The 20300-nt window shown below is 44.9% G+C and overlaps 1 protein-coding gene across 3 annotated transcripts in view; it reads left to right on the forward strand.

Moving 5' to 3' along the window:
- The window catches only part of DOCK5 (dedicator of cytokinesis 5), a 207977-nt gene that overhangs the window by 115227 nt on the left and 72450 nt on the right, over window positions 1-20300 (forward strand). For all 3 annotated transcript variants that reach the window (XM_070416608.1, XM_070416610.1, XM_070416609.1), the window contains exons 14-21: window positions 4408-4532; window positions 6274-6372; window positions 7627-7699; window positions 9446-9549; window positions 10735-10918; window positions 18276-18373; window positions 18612-18701; window positions 20036-20136. In XM_070416608.1, coding sequence (XP_070272709.1) covers window positions 4408-4532; window positions 6274-6372; window positions 7627-7699; window positions 9446-9549; window positions 10735-10918; window positions 18276-18373; window positions 18612-18701; window positions 20036-20136 — 874 coding nt within the window. The remainder of the gene's footprint in view (window positions 1-4407; window positions 4533-6273; window positions 6373-7626; window positions 7700-9445; window positions 9550-10734; window positions 10919-18275; window positions 18374-18611; window positions 18702-20035; window positions 20137-20300) is intronic.

A 20300-nucleotide genomic window follows, 5' to 3' on the forward strand; every position in this document is an offset into this window, starting at 1 on the left:
ATATATGAAATTTATTTTATAGGTAGATAGAACATATGAGTAAATAATCTTTGGCATATTAGAAAAATTCTAGAAAACCCAGCTCTTATCTAGTCCATAAAAATTCAGCTTCTTTTAAAGTAACACAAGGTCTTATTTCCCTTTTGTGAAATTAATGAGCTGTGATAATTTATTGCTCCCCCAGTGATGCTGGTGATGAGCCAGCTTTGATAACTATAGAGGTAGGCCTATATCCCTCACCTTGGAGCTTCCTCTCATCCCCATTTAAACAGGCCCTTTGCTCTACCCCATCTCCCCCTTCAGCAAAGGCGCTCTGCCTCTCTGCTCTCCTCTTCTAGCTAGATTCCTGGAAGTGATTATACTCTCTCTGCTTTCATACCTGACAGTCACCCTCTGGCCACTCCAGCGTGGCTGTCACTAGAGTCACCAAAGATTGCAGTCACTAGGCCAGAGGATATTTTTTAACATGGTTGTGTCTGGTATTTCTGCAGCATATGACACTTGGTCACTCCTTCTTGAAATACTCTCCCTTCCTCATTGGTGACCCACCTCTTCTCTTTCTCCCGGAGGCCTCTGCAGGGACTCTTGCCACCTTGTCATCTTCTGCTCACCTTTAGATGTCAGCTCTGCTCAGTATTTGGCCCTTATGCCCTGTATTAGCTTGCTAGGGCTGCCATAGCAAAGTAGCATGGACTGGGTGGCTTAAGCCACAGAAGTTTATTTCCTCATAGTTCTGGAGGCTGGAAGTCCAGGATGAAAGTGTCAGCAGGTTTGGTTTCCTTTGAGGCCTCTCTCTGTGGCTTACACGTGGCCACCTTCTCCCTGTGTCCTCACATGGTCACCCCTTTGTTTGTGTGTCTGTGCCCTAATGTCTTCTTGTAAGGACACCAGTCTGTTGGATTAGGGCCTAACACGTGACCTCATTTCATCTTACCTTTTAAAGGGCCGGTCTCCAGCCCTAACCGGTTTGGCTCAGTGGATAGTGCGTCAGCCTGCAGATGAAAGTTCCCAGGTTCAATTCCAGTCAAGGGCATGTACCTTGGTTGCGGACACATCCCCAGTAGGAGGTGTGTAGGAGGCAGCTGATCGATGTTTCTCTCTCATTGATGTTTCTGGCTCTCTATCCCTCTCCCTTCCTCTCTGTAAAAAATCAATAAAATATATTCTAAATAAATAAATAAATAAATAAATGAAGGGCCTGTCTCCAAATACAGTCAAATCTTGAGATACTGAGAGCTGAGACCTCAACACAAGAATTTAGGGGGACACAATTCAGCGTGTAACAGGCCTCCTTTGCTTCTCATCTGCTTCCTCTCCCTAGGTGCTCTCTCCTACTCACTTGGCCTTTGTGTGTTAGTTGCCTCCAAATCCATCTCTGTCGCCCCAGGGCCACTCCCTTGAGCTCAGTCACCATCGATCCAACTACTTTCTGCCTCAGGACCCTACTAGGTACTGTTCCCTGACTGGGCTACTCTCCCCTCTTTAGTTCTTCCTCAGAGTTCTCAGTTGGGACGTGTAACCCTGTGCATCTCCTATTGAGTTTTATCAACAGAAAGTGGCCCCCTCTCCAGCCAGATGCACAAATAAGAGGTCTGAAAGTCACTCTCGACCCCTCCCTTTCCTTTACACCTCACTCAAAATTCCTGGACAAGACCTGCCAGTTTTACCTTTAAAAGGCCGGTTAAGTCCACAACCTTGCCCAGCCTCCATGGCTCAGTGGTTGAGCGTTGACCTATATGAACCAGGAGTTCACTGGTTCAATGACTGGTCAGGGCACATGCTCGGGTTGCAGGCTCAGTCCCCAGTGTGGGGTGTGCAGCCAGCCGATCAATGATTCTCTCTCATCATTAATGTTTCTCTCTCTCTCTCCCTCTTTCTCCTTCTCTGAAATCAATAAAAAAAAATATTTTTTAAAAAAGCCACAGCCTTCTTTCTGTCTCCATTGCCACTACCTGAGCGGTAGCCACTAACCACTCTTTCCTGGACATGACCTTCCTAAATGGTTTCCTGTTTCTGCTTGCTCTCACTTCATTTCCTCTTCTCCACGCTGTAGCATGAGTAAGCTTTTATGAAAGCCCACCTAATTTTGTCCCCGCCTCCCATGCTGAAAACATTTTGATGACTTCTGTTTATGTTTGGGATGAAGGCACAGATTCTTAGCGTGGCCTGCAAGCTTAGGGAGACATGACTCCTGCCTGTCCCTGTAGCCTTATCTCACACCAAACCCCACCCCCCATTGGGAACACTTCATTATAGGTCAGCTACCTCTGGGCGTTTGTACATGCTGCTGTTGCTCTCTCTCACTCTCATCCCTCCAATGTCAGCTCAAAGGAAGATGCCCCTACGCTCCCGACAAGGTTGGAACTTAGGGTTATGCTTCACAGAGCCTGGCCTGTTCCCTGATTTATGATGATGCATTTCATCGTGTAATTATCTGATAATGAGCTGCTTGAGAGGGAGGCTCGTGCATGTCTCCCCATCATCTCCCACACTTGGTACAGTGCTTAGTACAGAGTAGGTGCTCAATCAGTGCTTTAAATGAATATTATCTTATCTGATGGTGCCATCGTTTATTCTAACAGCTGCTTTATTGTTGGAAACTGAGGGACTTTCCAAGTGCTCACTTTCATGAACAATATCACAATGAATATCCTTATGGATAATCATGACCCACATTTTTTTTTGGTAATCCTCATCTGAGGATATTTTTTCCATTGATATTTTTAGGGAGAGTGGAAGGGAAGGGGAGAGACAGAGAGAGACAAACATAGATGTAAGAGAGACACATCGATTGGTTGCCTCCCAACCGGGGCTAGGACTAAGCCGTGACTGAAATCGAACCCCAGACAGTTCAGTTCATGGGCAGATGCTCTAACCACTGAGCAACCGACCAGGGCAAGGCCCACATTTTTAATACTTTAAAATAAATATTACCAGTGAAGTTGCTGTGTCAGTTAAGGTTTTTGACACAAACTGTCAACTTCTCTACTGACAAAGAATATGTCATTAAGATTTCAAACTGTAATATATAAATAACCCCTTTTTCTTTACCCTCACCAGTTGTTAGCAATATCTTAATTTTTTTTTTAGTCAGAAAAGCGATGAAAATGATGTGTGTAAATATGCACCTCGATTTTCTTGTAGTCCTCCAAGATTTTATTTTTACCCTGGGAGGCAGTTTATGTAGTACAGATGTTGGAGTTATTTTTATAATACGGTCTTTCCACCCAGGAACTAGGCTTACCTTTCATGCATTCCACGTTTCATTTCTGTGTCTCAATAACATTTAAATTTTGTCTTCATTGTGGGGAGGAGGGCTACATTTTACTAATTAATTCATTTAAAAATTTTTGTGCTAGTTAACCAAAAATATGACAAGCAGAAATTATTCTGATATCAGTAAAAACAATTAAGCTGATTCACATAAACAAAATATTTTATAGGCTTTCAGAAATAGTGTCTACCTCATCAGGTTGTTATGTGCATTAAATAAATTATTGCATATAAGACACATTATTTATTTGTTTATTTTTTGTTAATCCTTTCCTGAGGATATTTTCCCATTGACTTTTAGAAGGGAGAGGGAGAGACAGAGAGAGAGAAACATCAATTGCTTGCCTCCTGCCCGTGCCCAATTAGGACCAGGGATCGAGCCTGCAAGGGCATACATGCCCTTGACTGGAATCAAACCCGGGACCCTTCAGTCTTCGGGCCAACACTTTATCCACAGTGCCAAACCAGTTAGGGCAGTATAAGATATTTTGAACAGTGCCTAGTACATAGTAAGCACTTGATAAATATCAGCTTTCATTATTTCAGATGCATTAAAATACCACACTCTCGCCCTAGCCGATTTGGCTCAGTGGATAGAGTGTCGACCTGCAGACTGAAGGGTCCCTGGTTCAATTCTGGTCAAGGACTCATGCCCGGGTTGCAGGCTCAATCCCCAGTGGGGGAGCTTGTGGGAGGCAGCCAATCAATGATTCTCTCTCATCATTGATGTTTCTACCTCTCTCTCCCTCTGCCTTCCTCTCTGAAATCAATCTATATACATAAAATAAAAAAATAAAATAAAATACCACACTCTCAAAGGCATTATTTAAAAAACATGACACTATAAGCCAATAAAATACATCGTGTACTTTATTAGACAGCAATTATTAAATAGAATAAAGACTGCTATTGAAAATAGTTCATTCTTTAAAAACCACACTTCAGAGACAGTTGGGCATCTGTGGAGAGGTAGAATGAGGTAATGGGAAGAGAACAATATGTAGAAAAAGTGCGGTATGAGTAGCTCACTATAGAGTCAGACCTGGCCATTCTTAGTTTACTTAGAATTTGTCTATCAGAAAACTTAAAAGTGATTCTGTCAGCACCATTCACAGGACGGTTGTCATGTTACAGGAGATGTTCGGAATGATATTTATGTCACCCTGGTCCATGGGGAGTTTGACAAAGGGAAAAAGAAGACGCCAAAGAACGTGGAGGTGACCATGTCTGTGTGTGACGAGGAGGGCAATACCTTGGAGGTACGCACCACGCCCGGAAATGCGCTGCCATCACACATTCCTTCCTCTTTTTTTTTTTTTAATTTATCTTTATTGTTGAAAGTATTACGGATGTCCCCTTTCCCCACTTCTTTACAACAACCAGGGCCTTCTGGCCTGGAGTTGATTGTTCTCCACATTAGGGTGCATTTGGTTTTTCATAAGAAAAAAATATGAAACCTGTTAAATTTGTGATTAGCCTTGACCAGCTTTAGTAAGAAAAACATTGAGACTCTTATTTTTACATTTCTCCTGGGCTAAGAAACATCTCAAGCCACTACCGATCTCATGTACACGCAGAGGCTCTTTATCATTTCCAAACTGTGTAGCCCAGCCGTGGGCAAACTACAGCCCGCGGGCCGGATACGGCCCGTTTGAAATGAATAAAACTAAAAAAAAAAAAAAAAAAAAAAAAAGACAGTACCCTTTTATGTAATGATGTTTACTTTGAATTTATATTAGTTCACACAAACACTCCATCCATGCTTTTGTTCCGGCCCTCCAGTCCAGTTTAAGAACCCATTGTGGCCCTCGAGTCAAAAAGTTTGCCCACCCCTGGTGTAGCCCCTTCCAGGCCAAGTTCCCCTGGGGCTTGAGCGCAGGGGCGTGTGCCCAGGGGGTGCTCAGAGCCACTTTTCCTCCCCTGGTGAGTGGAGAGCAGGAGACACACCCATGAGGGAGCTTCCAACTGGAAGCCTGGTGCTTAGAGGTCATGGTTAGAGGTCAGCTACAATGGGCTGTTAGTTTCAGTATCAGGAAACTGCAGCCCAGAAAGAATAAGTATTTTCTCAGGAAAACACAGGAGTGAGTGGTGGAGCTGGGAATGGATCCAGGTATCCTGGCTCTCCAACCAGAGTTCCGACTGCCCAAATGGAGAAGACATGGGAGAGAAGGAGATAGACAGGAGGCTTCTTTGTCGCAGCTGGCATCTGGCTCTCTGTCTGAGCCTTAGTTACCTGCTTTGGAATCCAAGACTCGAACTGCCAGCTCCCTCCGCTCCTGTGTGCCTTGCTGCACAGGCACCTGAGGGACAGCGAGACACACAGTCCTGTCTCCTCCCCTGGATGTTAGAGTCTTTGAAGGAAACAGTCCACTAAGTGACTAAGTGTTCTGTGTCACGGGACAAGCAGAATGGTGTGGGCCATGCGGTGGGGGTGGTTTATTTGTGCTATGGGTAGAGCCTCTTAGCCCCTGAGTTCAAGTACACATCTTCTCTGAGTCGGTCATTTCACGGCTTTGCTGACCAGCTGGGCAGTGCCCCACTGAAGCCTGGTCTACTGAGCTAAGAGGTTCATTACTAGGAAGAGACAGCCCTGAGTTTCAGTGAACATGCTGTACCTACACGCCCGGTCCTCAAAGCAGAGTCCACGGGCCCTCACAGCCGTATGCTCACAGCTGCCGGCCAGCTCACTGGCCTCTGCTCCTGGGAAGGAGAGGGAAGAAAAGAGAGTGCATGTCTGGGGGTGGTAGCGGGGAGAGAATTAATGTTGCAGCAAAGAGGAGTGTTAGGATGGTGCTCGGTCCCTTAGTGATACCCACATTTAGACCCTCAGGTAGGGTTGTAGAAACTCATTCTTACTCTACTTTTCATCCCCAAATGGAGTCAGCTTGTGGGTGCCGGTGGTCAGGCCTGCGCTGGCCACGCGGAGGGCTCATGAGTGCTGTGTGGGGTTCTTTATTGTTCTAGTAACATTATCTCCTAACTTTTTCTCTCCATCTAAAGAAAGCACTTCATCCGGGCGCTGGATACGAAGGCATTTCGGAGTACAAATCAGTGGTCTATTACCAAGTCAAACAGCCCTGTTGGTATGAGACTGTCAAGGTGAGAATGGAACACCTATCATAATTAAACCTGGTTCATATTCCTTTCTTCCTTTTACCTACAAATCATTCCAGCCTTATCTGGAAGGTGTAGATGGGTTGCCTGTGGTGTGCAATAAGTAATTGTAATGAACTGATCATTACAATTGTGCGTAAGAGTCAGATTTCTTGAATGACATTCTTCTTCGTTAATGTGTAGAAATTTGAATAGAGAGACTGTTGTAATGATACAATAGGCTGCCAAGATGGTTCAAATCCAAACGAGAACTTTCCCACTCTGCCAGCAGTTGCCTAACTTTATTTGCTTCTTGGCCTCTAACCAAGTTTTCTGGGCCTCTTTTCAGTTTAAATATGTGTGTTACAAATTCCAACGTGCTTTTCCGATCAGTCATCTTCTGTGAGCTTCTCAGTAGCCCTGCGACTAAAACATTCTGTTCTTTAAAGCCCTTCTGACTAGGTGCCCGCGACTTGGAGAAGAGGCTCGATTCCTCGGCCCTGTAGCTAGCTGCTCCAGCGCTCTTTCTGATTGCCCACGTGTTCAGAGCTCTCCAAGAAAGCTCAGGAAATATGCATAAATACACATTTGCATTAATATCTCCATTCAGAAGTAACTATTGTCCACAATTTCATATACTTCAGGTGTTTTCAGTTATGCTGTTTATACAAATTTATACTGTGCTTTTAAAAACTACTTTATCTCGAAGCATTAAAGTTACTCAGAAATGTATTTTTCGATACTTGTATAGTACTCCATTGGAAGTTGTGCCAGGATTTATCTAACCGTTTGCCTAAGTTCTCTGCTCTTTTCATTGCCTCATACTTCTGTTTTTCTTGTCCCCCATCTTCATATGAGCAGTAAATTCTTCCTTGTCCCCAGTATATATCTTTTCCTTCTATTATAGGCCGGAATTATTACCATATATACACCTTGCAATCTGAAAGACCCTGTATGAACTTCAAAGTGCTCATGTTTTCTCTCTGAAGTATTTCCTGTTTCAAACAAGAAAACACTAGAAAAGTTGAATATCTCCATCCCCAGGATCTTCCATAAACAGCAAAAATGATCTTCTCCCGAGAGAGTCTTTTGGCTTGAAAATAGCTAAATCTCCTTTGAATGAAACCTCCCGCCAAATCTCAGTTTATAGGAATTAGTGCTGGGACAGGACTCTAAAACTAAGCCTGACTCCGTAAAACGAGCTATGAGAACAAAATAATATATATGTGTGTAAGCTATTGATTTCTTCCTATTATGCAGGTATCCATTGCTATCGAAGAGGTTACTCACTGCCATATACGGTTTACCTTCCGACACCGATCGTCGCAGGAATGTGAGTACCAGGAGGCCTGGGACATCTCCGTGTGAAACAGACATGTTCTTGCTTGACGTGCATGCGTGGGCCTGGAGAGGAAGATACTTGGCATCTTCTTTTCAGAACTCATTGGTGCTTGGATATCAGAAGAAAAAAAAAAGAATTTTCCTGGGCTTCTAAGATCTGTTATTATTTTGTATCAGAATTTCCCCCAAATGTGTTCAGTGAGCACTAAAATTTTGTAAGATGCTAATAGATACTCTATGACAAAAAGGGTTTCATAGTCCACAGGAATAGGAAATGCTATAACTTACCTCTCTCTGAAACAGTCACACTGTGTGTTGCTGAAAAGTCCTGCAGCAAGAAAACTATTTAATATGAAACTGTTTAATCTGTTGTCTCCCCAAATGACCACTTTTCTCATTTCAAGTCTTCGATTACAGACAAATGTAAAGGCTGCCCTTAAGTGTGAACAGAGAAGAAAAATGATTGTTTTCAGATTAATCACAAAATTTCTGCAAGTATCTTGTTCTCATTTAGCACATAAAAATGCAGTTTTTTATTTCAAACTGGATGTAGTCGAGCCATCTATGTACCAGACTGCAGACCAGGCTCTGGGTGTGTCCCAGCAGACGGGGCACGGCCACTGCTCTGAAGGGCCTCTGTGAGCAGGTTAGGAAGCTGAGCAAGAGAAAAGGAGACTACGTATACGGCCACAGCAGCACAGAGCTGTGGGGAACACGGAGCCCGGCACCTCGCCCATTAGGGGATTCATGCATGAGATTTCCTACAACGTAGGTGAGGCCTGAAGGGGAGTAGAAGTTAGCCCAACAGAGAGTGACAGTGCAGAAAAGTGCCTGAAAACCAAAGTGAGCTCAGTAGAGCCGAACAGGAGTAGGGGGAGCAATCACAATTTCAGGTTGAATGACATGAAATGGCCACTTTGTCGGTCAGTGTCAAATATCAGCAATTTCATACGGCTCTATGCAGAGCATTTATCCAGCCTTAGTTTGTACCAGACACTCAGTGAAGCTCCATTTACACACCACCTTGTTTATACCCACAATAATCTGATAAAGTGCATACTACTTTAATCCACACTTACCTATAAGGAAACTGAGCACAGAGGGGTTAAGTCCTTGGTCAAATGCACACTGCCCGGAAGTGGTAGAGCCTGGGTTGACAATCTTGCCAGGTGGGCTGGAGCCAGATCACGAAAGATGAAGGTTCTTTTGAGCCCTGTATGGAGGAGCCATTAGAGGGTATATGATGGCGGTGGGTACACGTTTGGTACATGTTTAAAGCAGCTTTATTAATAATATTATCATGTTGGACATAGCCCAGATGGTCATCGAAAGGAGAATGGAGGGAAGAGGTGGGGGTGGCCTGAACTTAGGCGGGAACAGAGGGGATGGAGAAGAATGGCACAGGTCCCAGGGGCATTCAGTACATGGAGATGACATAGGGGTGGAGTCGGTGTCCACACCCACATTTCTAATTTAGATCATCTAGGGGTTGCTGGCCTCATTTATTTGTAAACATAGGGAGAAGAGCATAGTGGAGGTACCAGAAGATTTCAGTGTGGGAAACACTTCCTTTAAGAAGCCTGTGACACACACTGTATGATTGTAACTTGCTGAACTGTGCCGCTTACGGCATGATTGAACCTCACACCCCAGAGCAAAATGTGAAGCCGGATGTCATAGCCATCACTTCCTGACCACCTCTCTGCACTGCTCAGACTCGCTGTTTCTGTCTTTTCAGCCAGAGATCGATCGGAGCGAGCATTTGGGGTGGCCTTCGTGAAGCTGATGAAGGCGGACGGCACCACCCTGCAGGACGGGAGGCACGATCTGGTGGTTTATAAGGTGGTGCACAGAATGAGCCTCAGAAAATCACTGAGGAAATGTTTACTCCCTCTGAAATTGGTTCTGAAGATTCCTTTCAGACTTATACCTATAAACATTAAAAACTTCTCTAGTCCTGGCCAGCATGGACCAATGGTTAGAGCATCCCGGCCTGCACACTGGAGGTTCTCCAGTTCAGTTCCCTGTCAAGGGCATGTACCTGGGTTGCAGGTCCGATCCCCGCCCCTGGGTCAGGGTGCGTTGAGAGGCAACCAATCGCTGTGTCTCTGTCACATCTGTTTCTCTCTCCCTCCCTCCTCTTCCCCGCTCCCTTCCACTCTCTCTAGAATCAATGGAAAACATATCCTCACTCATCCAGTGAGGATTAAAAAACAAAACTTCTCTAGAGCTGCATGTGTTTGCCCCTTTAAGTCTAGCATCCCGAAGGCTACATCCCCCTGGCTGCGTGGTCTCCCCTCCGCTTTCTGGAAGGAGTGAGTTCAGTATTAGTCTCCCTCTCCTGCACGTGGCGCTTGTGGCTGCCCACTTGCGTTTGCGTCACCCTGTGTGGCGTGTAGACAGTTGCACTGTTGGGCTTGGTTAGAGTGTGGTAGGATGTGTTTTTCATATCGGCGTGAGCCAGGCACCACTTCTCTGCTATTGGGCATCGTTCCCTTCCCTGACAGTGTTGTCTTCTAACTGCTGCAGAGCTAGCGCATCTACTGAGATTTTAGGGTGGAAAGTAGATGCCAGAAGATCTCGTCCATCCAACAGTATCATGGGGTTGGCAGCTTTTTTGAGATGTACCCGCCTGATCTGTATTTTTCTTAATAGCTATAATTAGTTCATAGATAGTTTGGGAAGGCAGGGCAAGCTGTTTCTCCCCAGGGACCCCAGTCAACCCAATGATGCATAATTGTGACCATTTAGAGGTTCCAGATAATAAATTCCAACCTTATTCTTTATTATTTATTTATGTATTTATAGCAGACACCTAGGCTCTTCTTAGTCTAGCTCACAACTTACTCCATGTTTATTCAGTTTGAGTCTGGGCTCCCACCCTGGGTAGTGCCGCAGTTCTCGGAGTTGGAAGGGACCTGGTTTAATTTGATGAAACCTCATTTCTCATGCCGGAAAGGCACCGTCTTCATTGGCGTGTAGAGGCTGTGCCCCTCCTTTGATCTTCCTGACGTGCTGCCTTTCCAGGGAGACAACAAGAAAATGGAAGACGCTAAATTCTACCTGACCCTGCCTGGGACCAAGGCAGAGATGGAAGAAAAAGAGCTGCAAGCATCCAAAACCCAGGCCAGCTTTGCCGCCACCAAGGAGAGCACCAAAGACAGTTTCCAGATCGCCACCCTCATCTGCTCCACGAAGCTCACGCAGAATGGTAGGTGGGACGGAGGGGCCCCAAGCGCGCTCTGCTTAGGCCTCCTGAGCCTCCCGCTAGGCTCTGGCTGGACCAAGTGGGCCACGTCTTTGGACGTGGGTGCTGGGCACTTGGGCTGGGTTCTCTGCTCTTCAGGAGATGGCCAGGGACGAGAGGTCCTGACCCGAGAGCTGAAGCTCCTTCTGGGATCTTGTTGTCCATCTTTCAAACAGGATAAAAAGCATTTGTGCTTTTTTAAATATTGTCAGACCTCTAAATGTATTCATTACCAGGACCTGGTGAGGTTTCTTTTCTGGATTTATGACAGTGTTTAGTAAACGCAGTCTGAGCAAATGGGAGAGTCAGGTTAGTGCTGACTTCTGTTGCAGCAACCTTTTGGCCTCGGCATACAAGTCTGGTGACAGTTACTATAAATTGGCATTCATCATGCTACAGATCTTTATAACTGATTTAATCATTTGCCATTTTGTAGGTTATGTACTGACAGGAACACATCCTTTGGAAAAAGCCACTTTAAATTATGAACTGTTTTCAAAGAATGGCTTAAAATGAGGTCCTATTCTGGACAAAGAAAATTAAAAATTTAATTTATATAAAATTGGAAAGTCTTATGTTTCTTTCCTTTAAGGGAGCAAAGAGCTCTGGTAATGTGTCCTGTGTAATAAATGTAACAAGGGATGTTGGTAATAAGGGGAGGACACTGGCAAAGAAATAGAATCGGTCTTGGCCTAGATCTTTATATCGTCTCCATAGTTTTGCCTTTTTTCTGGCTTCATTTTTGGTGAGTGTGCTTTTACTTTCCAATATGTTAGGTAAAAAGTAAATATAATAAACTGCTGATATGAGTTGAGTTGAAATGTTACCGTATTTATGGAAGATGATTTAGAAGGTATATCAAATATATATAAGGTATTCAGACCCCTTGACCCAGTAACTTGACCCCTAGAAATTGAACCCAAGTAAACGATGATAGAGGTGCACAAAGATTAATGAATAAAGATTTTCCCTATTATTCATAAGAGGGGAATAGTTGAAACAACTAACTATCCAATACTTGGGACCAGTTTAAATTATAAAGTGGAATTAAAGGACAAAATACATGCCATTGCCAAATATATTTCAAAAGAGTCAATGACATGAAAACTTTTTAGCACTAGGTATAGTATAATCTCAGTCTTCTTTAAATGTCCGAGGACAGCTTGGAGCCAGTTGCCTGGGTTCAAATCCCAGCTCTGCCACTTACTAGCTGTTTCATCTTAGGCAAGTCACTTGATCTATCTGTGACTTGATTTCCTCTTCTTTAAGGGAGTGTAATAGTATATGTTTCAAAGAATGTCATAAGTTAAAATATGTAAAAGCAAAGCAACAGAGTCTAGCCCCTTGGAAACACTATATGAGAATTAACTCTTATTACTGTCACCATCATTATAAATACACAGAAAAAGACTAAAAGAAACAACTTCAAAAGTTTGGATAGTTCTTATTTTCTTTGTTTTTTTCAGTATTTTCCAAATTTTTAACTATGAAATGTCAAAATGTTGGTTTTTTTAAAGGAATCGTTTATTTATTTATTTATTTTTCATTGATTTCAGAGAGCAAGGGAGGGGGAGAGAGACCTAGAAACATCAATGATGAGACAGAATCATTGATTGGCTGCCTCCTGCACTCCCCCTACTGGGGATCGAGCCCGCAACCCAGGCATGTGCCCTTGACTGGAATCAAATTCGGGACCCTTCATTCCTCAGGCCAATGCTCCATCCACTGAGCCAAACCAGCCAGGGCAAAATGTTATTATTATTTTTTTTAAGTATAGCAATAGCCTATATAAAGCATTAGTGTACTTTTGAGACTATCAAGGGACACTCAAGAGGGATAGCATTTATCAAATACCTAGTAGATCATCCTTCCCAGAGATTAGAGCTCAAAGAAAACAAGTAACAGAAGCCTGAAAATGATTTCTAAAACAAAGAAAAGGGGATTTCTGTTAGAGAAAACCATATTGTTATGTTGCTTGTCTCCACGTCGAACATTTAGGAAGCTACTGCCAGGTTGCAGTACTCGGTCAGCTCAGACACTCGGTCGGCTCAGACACTCGCCCTGCGGCGTCTATATCGCCCATCCTTCACGTGTTCTAAACCTGTGCTGTGCTGACAGCCACTGGCCACATGCAGCTTGGGACATTTAGGTCAAATAAAAGTAAATGAGGGGAGGAATTCAGTTCCTTAGGTTCACTAGTCTCATTCCAAGGGCTCAGCGGCTTCACGGGGCTGGCGACTTCAGTTGGCCAGCACGGATAGGCAGCGTTGCCATCATCACAGAGGTTCCGTTGGGGGGACTGTACTCTTTCCTTTGTTGTCATCTCATTCTTAGTGTTTAGATCTCAAAAAACTCATCCTAACAAACCAAAAAAAGCCTTAAATAATGTCCCCTCCCAAAAAGGTTGAAGGAGGCAAACTGATCTTAACCAGAGAGAAGGGACCTCCGTCGGTGGGATGGGATAGGAAAGGGGACAGAGGGGAAAGATGGGGAGGCCAGCAGGACGGCACGCGCATCAGGAAAGCAGGGCCTTCAGAGGGACAGGTAATGACTGTGGGTTCCCCATGCATTGGCTCTCCTCTAATTTGATGTAAGAGATAACGAAGCAATGGAATTTGTTCTGAGAAAGAAGAAGCTGGAGAATATTAACAAGCCACCCATCTCAGAGCATTTCCTGATCAGGAGGGTAGCTGTTCTTTCACACAGACCTGACAGAGGCATTTCTTACTAGCCGTACCAGGACTACTCAGACTCAGAAGGTAAAAAGCCACAGGCCCTTGTTCAGGCAGAGCTTGTTGACTCTTTATTAGTTTTTTCAAAGCAAGAACAGACTGGTTGTTTACATGGAATTACTTGTTGCTGGGCCCAGGTGGAGGGTGAGAAAAGATTTGTTGTTCCAGGAAAGGGAAAAGAGATTTCAGTTTTGAGCCAGCTATTCACAGTCGCCCAAACCCCTAGCACATGGAGACCCAGTATTCCCATTAGTAACCTCAGTTTACTGACCAGAAAATTGAGTCAAAGTGCTAAAATATTTCGCCTAAGATCATAAGTGGTGGTCTTGGATCTGAAAATAGATAAATAACTCCAAGGCCAATGGTGTGTGTTTTTTTTATTATTAAATTTTATGGTTTCTAATTCTCTCCCAAAGATATTCACTATCCTAAATTCTGGGATTATAAATAGAGTATCCTGAATTCTTACATACTTTTCTTGGGGATAGAAATTGGGACAACTTTGGACATTTGATAATACCTGGTACAGTTGAAGATGGTCATTCCTGATGACCCAGAAATTCCACTCCAGTTTTGTATCTCGGAGAAGCTACTGCACCTGGTCCAAAAGACACATGAGAATGTTCACAGCAGAATTGTTTGTGATAGAAAAAATTAGAAACAACCCTAATGTTTATTGGCAGTGGAATGAGTAGGCAATTATGGTGCATTTATACAAGGGGGTAGATGTTACACAGCAATGAAAATTAGCTTGAGCTATATGTATCAACCTGTATGGGTGCAGAAACACAGCTAGTCCAGGGCTGTCCATAAAACCGTGCCACCACTTTCCTAGCCCCAAGACCTGTGATTCACCAGATGCCAAATGGATTCCTAACATGAGCAGTGACGAGGCATGCAAACATGTTTAGGGAGTAAACTTCCGGGCTGGTCGATGGGTTCTTTGCAACTTCTTGAAGCTGCTGGGTGACTGGAGTGTGTAAGTCCTTTTTCTCAGGCAGTGGAGTGAAGTGTAGATGGAGTGATCTTATTGACTAGCCTGTGACAGCAGTAGAGATGGGAAGATGGAAGAGGACAGTGCCTAATGGGCAGGCCTAACACAGTGAGTGCCTGTTATTACATGCTGAATGAGAGAATAAATGAATTAAAGAATTATATTGAGCACACGACTAGCTTCCTCAGGGCTACCAGTTCTCTTTTCATCCATCTATTCATCTGTTCATTCAGTCTTTCATCAAACATGTATTGAACACCTACTAGGTACATAGCAGCATGGTGGTGTACAAGAATAAAAGCAATATGATTCCTGCCCTCAAGTGACTCAAATCTATGGGAAGAGAAAGAGATACCAAGAGTGTCTTTATTATTTGTTATTTTATGGTTATGGATATGGGTATGTAGGAAAGAGTGCCAACAGCAGAGAATGATTAGGAAGTTCTTCCCAGGGGGAATAGAGTTTGAGATGGGCCATGAAATTTAAAGGGCTTGGCTGGTATGGCTCAGTGGTTGAGCAGGTGGACCAGGAGGTCACAGTTCGATTCCCAGTCAGGGCACATGCATGGGGTTGCAGGCTTGATCCCCAAGTAGGGTGCATGCAGGAGGCAACCAATCAATGGTTCTCTCTCATCATTGATGTTTCTATCCCACTCTCCTCCCTTCCTCTATTTGAAATAAATAAAAACATATTAAAATAAATAAAGAGTATTAAAAAATTTAAGTAGGGGCTTGCAAATACATAATATTTGTGTACATTTCAGAAAAAGAGGAGAATATATGCAAAGACATGGAGCTATTTCAGAGCATGCCACTGTGGGGGGTGAGGCATGCAGAGAAAGGTGGGAGATGTGGCAGCAGGACCATAGGTGCGGCCTAACTGCCTTCCATGTGTAGTATGGGGACCTTATTCTGTTGACAGTGGACAGGCCTTGCACAATGTCTCTAGGCACTGCGTTTAGGAGACTTCCAAGAGATTAAACATTAAACAATATTTAATAACAATAAAACAAACACCAGTGAAGCAATGACTATTGTAATGAACAGTAGGTGTTTTCAACTACTTACATATATATTTATACAAGTCCATTGATGAAAAATTATGTGTTGCTTCTTTTACTAGATAAAGCTCTGTTAATGGCAATAGTAACTTGATGTATTAAACAAAATAGTAACAGCCCAAATGCCTGTTATATTTCCACTAGAGGCCCACTGCACAAAAATTTGTGCACTCAGGGGTGGGGGGGTCCCCTAGCCCGGCCTGTGCCCTCTCACAGTCTGGGACCCCTCGAGAGGTAACGACCTGCTGGCTTAGGCCTGCTCCCGGGTGGCAGAGGGCAGGCCCAATCCCTAAGTGCAGCCCCTGGTCAGGCTCAGAGCAGGGCCAATTGGGGAGTTGGGGCGCCACCCCGTCATGCACAGAGCAGGGCGGATCGGGAGGTTGCAATGCCACCCTCAGTCACTTTCAGGGTAGACTGATTGGGGGGTTGGGGCACCGCCCCCTGTTACACTCAAGGCAGGGTCGATGGGGAGGTTGCGGCACCACCCCCTGTCACGCACAGAGCAGGGCCGATCAGGGGGTTGGGGCGCTGCCCCCTGTCACTCACAGAGCAGGGCCCATCAGGGGGTTGAGGAGCTCCCCCCTGTCACTCATAGAGTAGAGCCCATCAGGGGGGTTGGGGCGCTGCCCCCTGTCACTCACAGAGCAGGGCCCATCAGAGGGTTGAGGAGCTCCCCGCTGTCACTCACAGAGCAGGGCAGATCAGGGGGTTGGGGTGCTGCACCCTGTCACACTCAGGGCAGGGCCAATGGGGAGGTTATGGCTCTACCCTGTCACACACAGAGCAGGGCCCGTGGGGGCGGGGTTGGGGCCCCGCACCCTGTCACACACAGAGCAGGGCCGATCAGGGGGTTGATGCGCTGCACCCTGTCAAACACAGAGCCGCAGGGCAATCGGGGGATTGGGGAGCTCCCCCCTATCAGGCACAGAGCAGGGCCCGTGGAGGGGGCAGTGTTGGGGCGCCGCACCCTGTCACACACAGAGCAGGGCCGATCAGGGGGTTGGTGCGCTGCACCCTGTCACACACAGAGCCGCAGGGCAATCGGGGGATTGGGGAGCTCCCCCCTATCAGGCACAGAGCAGGGCTGATCAGGGGGTTTGGGCACTGCCCCCTGTCACGCTGATCCCGGTGCCGGGAGGCCTCACTGCTCTGCTGATCCTGGTGCTGGGAGGCATATTACCCTTTTACTATATAGGATAGAGGCCTGGTGCACGGGTAGGGGCCGGCTGGTTTTCCCTGAAGGGTGTCCTGGATCAGGGTGGGGGTCCCCACTGGGGTGCCTGGCCAGGCTGGCTGTGGGGCTGAGGGCTGTTTTCCTGCTAGCAGTTGACTAAAAGCTCCCAACCACTCCTTGTTTTCTTTTTTTCTTTTTTTTTTTTTTATTCTGGGCCAGCTTTAGCTCTGAGGCCTCGCTGCTGAAAACATGGATACAATGTTGCGGTCCGGGGCTGACTGAAAGCCGGTTTTGTTTAGCTTCTTATTTGCAACATAGTAATAGTTGCTTAGAGTTGCAGTTGAGAGTCCGGCAAGTGAGGCGGGGAACGTTGGAGTCTGCAGTCCCTGGAGGAAGCAAGCCTCCCTGCTCACTTCAGTGCATGGCTGCCGGCCGCCATCTTGGCTGACAGTTAATTTGCATAAGGATACGCTGATTAGCCAATGGGAAGGGTAGCGGTCATATGCCAATTACCATGTTTCTCTTTTATTAGTGTAGATGGGACACTTTAGTAGCCAACATTCATTAAAGCTGTAAGTGGCTTAAAGATTCAAAAGTCTACGTTTTAAATGCGAAGTCATCTGAAGATTTTTGTCCCAGACTTACCCAACGGGGCCATGAATCTGTTCTGCCTTCCTTTGAAATAGCAACTTTTCTAGGGTGCTTGTCTGTTTCTTTGCAGAGCTCTAGGGAGACAATATGTCAGAGTAGCAATGACATGATTTTTTGGAATCAGATGAGTTTATAATTAGATTCCATTCCTACCACTTCCTGGCAGTTGTGTGACCTAAAGCAAGGAATTCAGTTTCACAAAGCCTCAGTTTCCTCATCTCAAAAATGGAAAAAATAAAGTCTGCTCCACAATATGGGTGTGATGTTTAAAAGCATTAATGCATGTGTACAAGTTCCCTTTTCCCCTTTGAATCTACTGAGACACGCACACTAGGGAGAAATTAACCAGTGCAGCAAATTAGAGGTAGGAAGATTACTTAAAAATAAATACATTTAAAAGGGAGTGTTTTAGGCATCAGCTGTGTGGCTGTGATGTCATTATTGCAAAATGTGAGTTCTATTCAGGTATTGTTTTATGGTCATGAACATTAGTGGTTAATTTTTAAAAAATATTTTACAAATAAAAGAAGACCACAAAGTTTTTCTCTGAGTTAGATGGGACACAGTAAATTAATGGAATACATGAGGTATTGGCCACCATTAAGAGCCATTGTCTTTTCTAGAGAGTTCTGCAGCTGTATCCAGCAATGGTCTGGGCTGCTCTTTCTAATGGCTGTCTAATGTTTATGGTTTGTGCTCTTTTCTCCTAGTTGACCTGTTAGGCTTGTTGAATTGGCGTTCGAACTTCCAGAATATTAAACATAACCTAAAGAAGTTAATGGAGGTGGATGGAGGAGAGATTGTTAAGGTACATTTGGATATCCATACTTAGAAATATACCCATTATATTATTACTTCAGCATTTTAAATTAAACCTATCTTTGTAAATATAACACTTGTTATCTACATTGGGAAGCAAGCGTGTGATTTTTAAGAAAATGCTATTCTAAAACCTATGCTATTGAAACCTAATTATCTCTGAATTTCTACAGTATGGAGTTGAGCCAAAACCACCAAATAACCTCTCTGTTTTTTTCTTTCTTCAGTTTTTGCAGGATACACTCGATGCACTTTTTAATATAATGATGGAAATGTCAGACAATGAAACATATGACTTTCTTGTGTTTGATGCACTGGTAAGCAGTTAAGCATGTTAACTAGTGTTTATTCTCTGAACCGTTAATTTTCATTATACCTCCTGCATAAATATCTGTATACATCTGTCTTGACTATTTCTTGAGGCTAAATATCTGGAAGTGAGATTAGAAACATTTGGTTTAGATTCAAAGCCTTTCTTTTTTCTCTTTCCTAATAGATCCCAATTTTGATGTACTTTCCCTTTCTCATGAGGGAAAACAAGGTTGTATCACACTAGAAATCAGGAATTACTTTAATCACCTTAAAGTTATCTAGTCCCACACCAAGAGAAACCACTCAGAGAGGCTTGCGGCTTGCAGCTTATGTGTGTATGTGAGTTCACACAGGCAGACTGACTTCCCAAGTGAGAGATGAATCTTAGTCACGTATATGTATGATACACAGCCCTGCAGATGACTCAATGTCACACAAAGCACTTGAACACACAGTCTGTTCCAGGAGCTGAAATCTAGACCAGGAGAGGTGATCTGGGAAGGCCGGAGTGGTGGGGGGAAGGGGAGAGTGGAAAAGGCTGACACATCCAAGCCAAGCATTATTTTCTCGTCAGGGTTTAAGTTCAGTGCAGAATTTGGAAGGTAAATTGCAGCTTTAGGTCATTCTCCAGCTTGGAGAAACGTGAATGCAAGCACTCAGGGCTGGATGATAAGGGATGATAAGACAGGAAGTGCCTCCAGCTGAGGTCACACCTGGTCAAGTCCCGAGAACAAGAAACTGGCTCTGAGCCCTGTGCCTAAGGTCTGGATGCATTCCTGTGCCAGGGCAGGGACAGTGGCACCTGGGGAAGCCTCGGTGTTCCTTTTGCACTTTCCTCATGAGTAGGTGCAGGTGCAAAGAGAGGTTAGTTGCAGATTATGTGCCTGACAGTGATAGGAGAGCGAAATTGGGGGGCAAAAGCCTGGTGAGGTTCAGTTACTGGGGCTCTCACACTGCACTCAGGAGGAGAATGCCATGGAATATTTCCTTAGCTGCATCCGGGTCAGAGTTTATTCTTCCCATGGAAACCCTATCCGTATCCCCTCTCTCCTGCCCCATGTCTCCCCGGCTGTGTCCCTTGTGCACTGCACTGAGACAGCGAGGTCCCTGAGGCCAGGGTGCTTCCGCTGGTTTCCTCGCAGCATCTACTTGGTGCCTGACACGTCATAGTCTCCGTTCATGTTAAATAGAAAGGAACCCAAGACATGACTTGGGCTGGAATATAAGGTGAGGATGCTGCAGACATGGTGAAGAAGGAAAGAGCAACCGATGTGAAATCCAGGTGTGGACACAACCTGGGGCATGTTCAGAGCTGCTATTTATGTTCCTCCCCTGCCAGGTGTTTATTATTTCACTGATCGGAGACATCAAGTTCCAGCATTTTAACCCCGTCCTGGAAACCTACATTTACAAGCACTTCAGTGCCACCTTGGCCTACGTGTGAGTATGACTCAGAGAGCCTGCGCTTGGGTTGCCCAATTTGGACTCTTCCATCTGCTTGTTGAGAAACACGAGGGTCGTAGGCTGAGTAAATGTGGCTCCAAGGGCAGAGACTTGTTCTGAGCTTCCTGGTGGAAAGTGGGGCCATCTAACATTCTTACCCT

Source organism: Myotis yumanensis, unplaced genomic scaffold, assembly GCF_028538775.1.
Source record: "Myotis yumanensis isolate MYYU_CA2020_CCGP unplaced genomic scaffold, mMyoYum1.0.hap1 SCAF_5, whole genome shotgun sequence".
Classification (NCBI taxonomy): Eukaryota; Metazoa; Chordata; class Mammalia; order Chiroptera; family Vespertilionidae; genus Myotis; species Myotis yumanensis.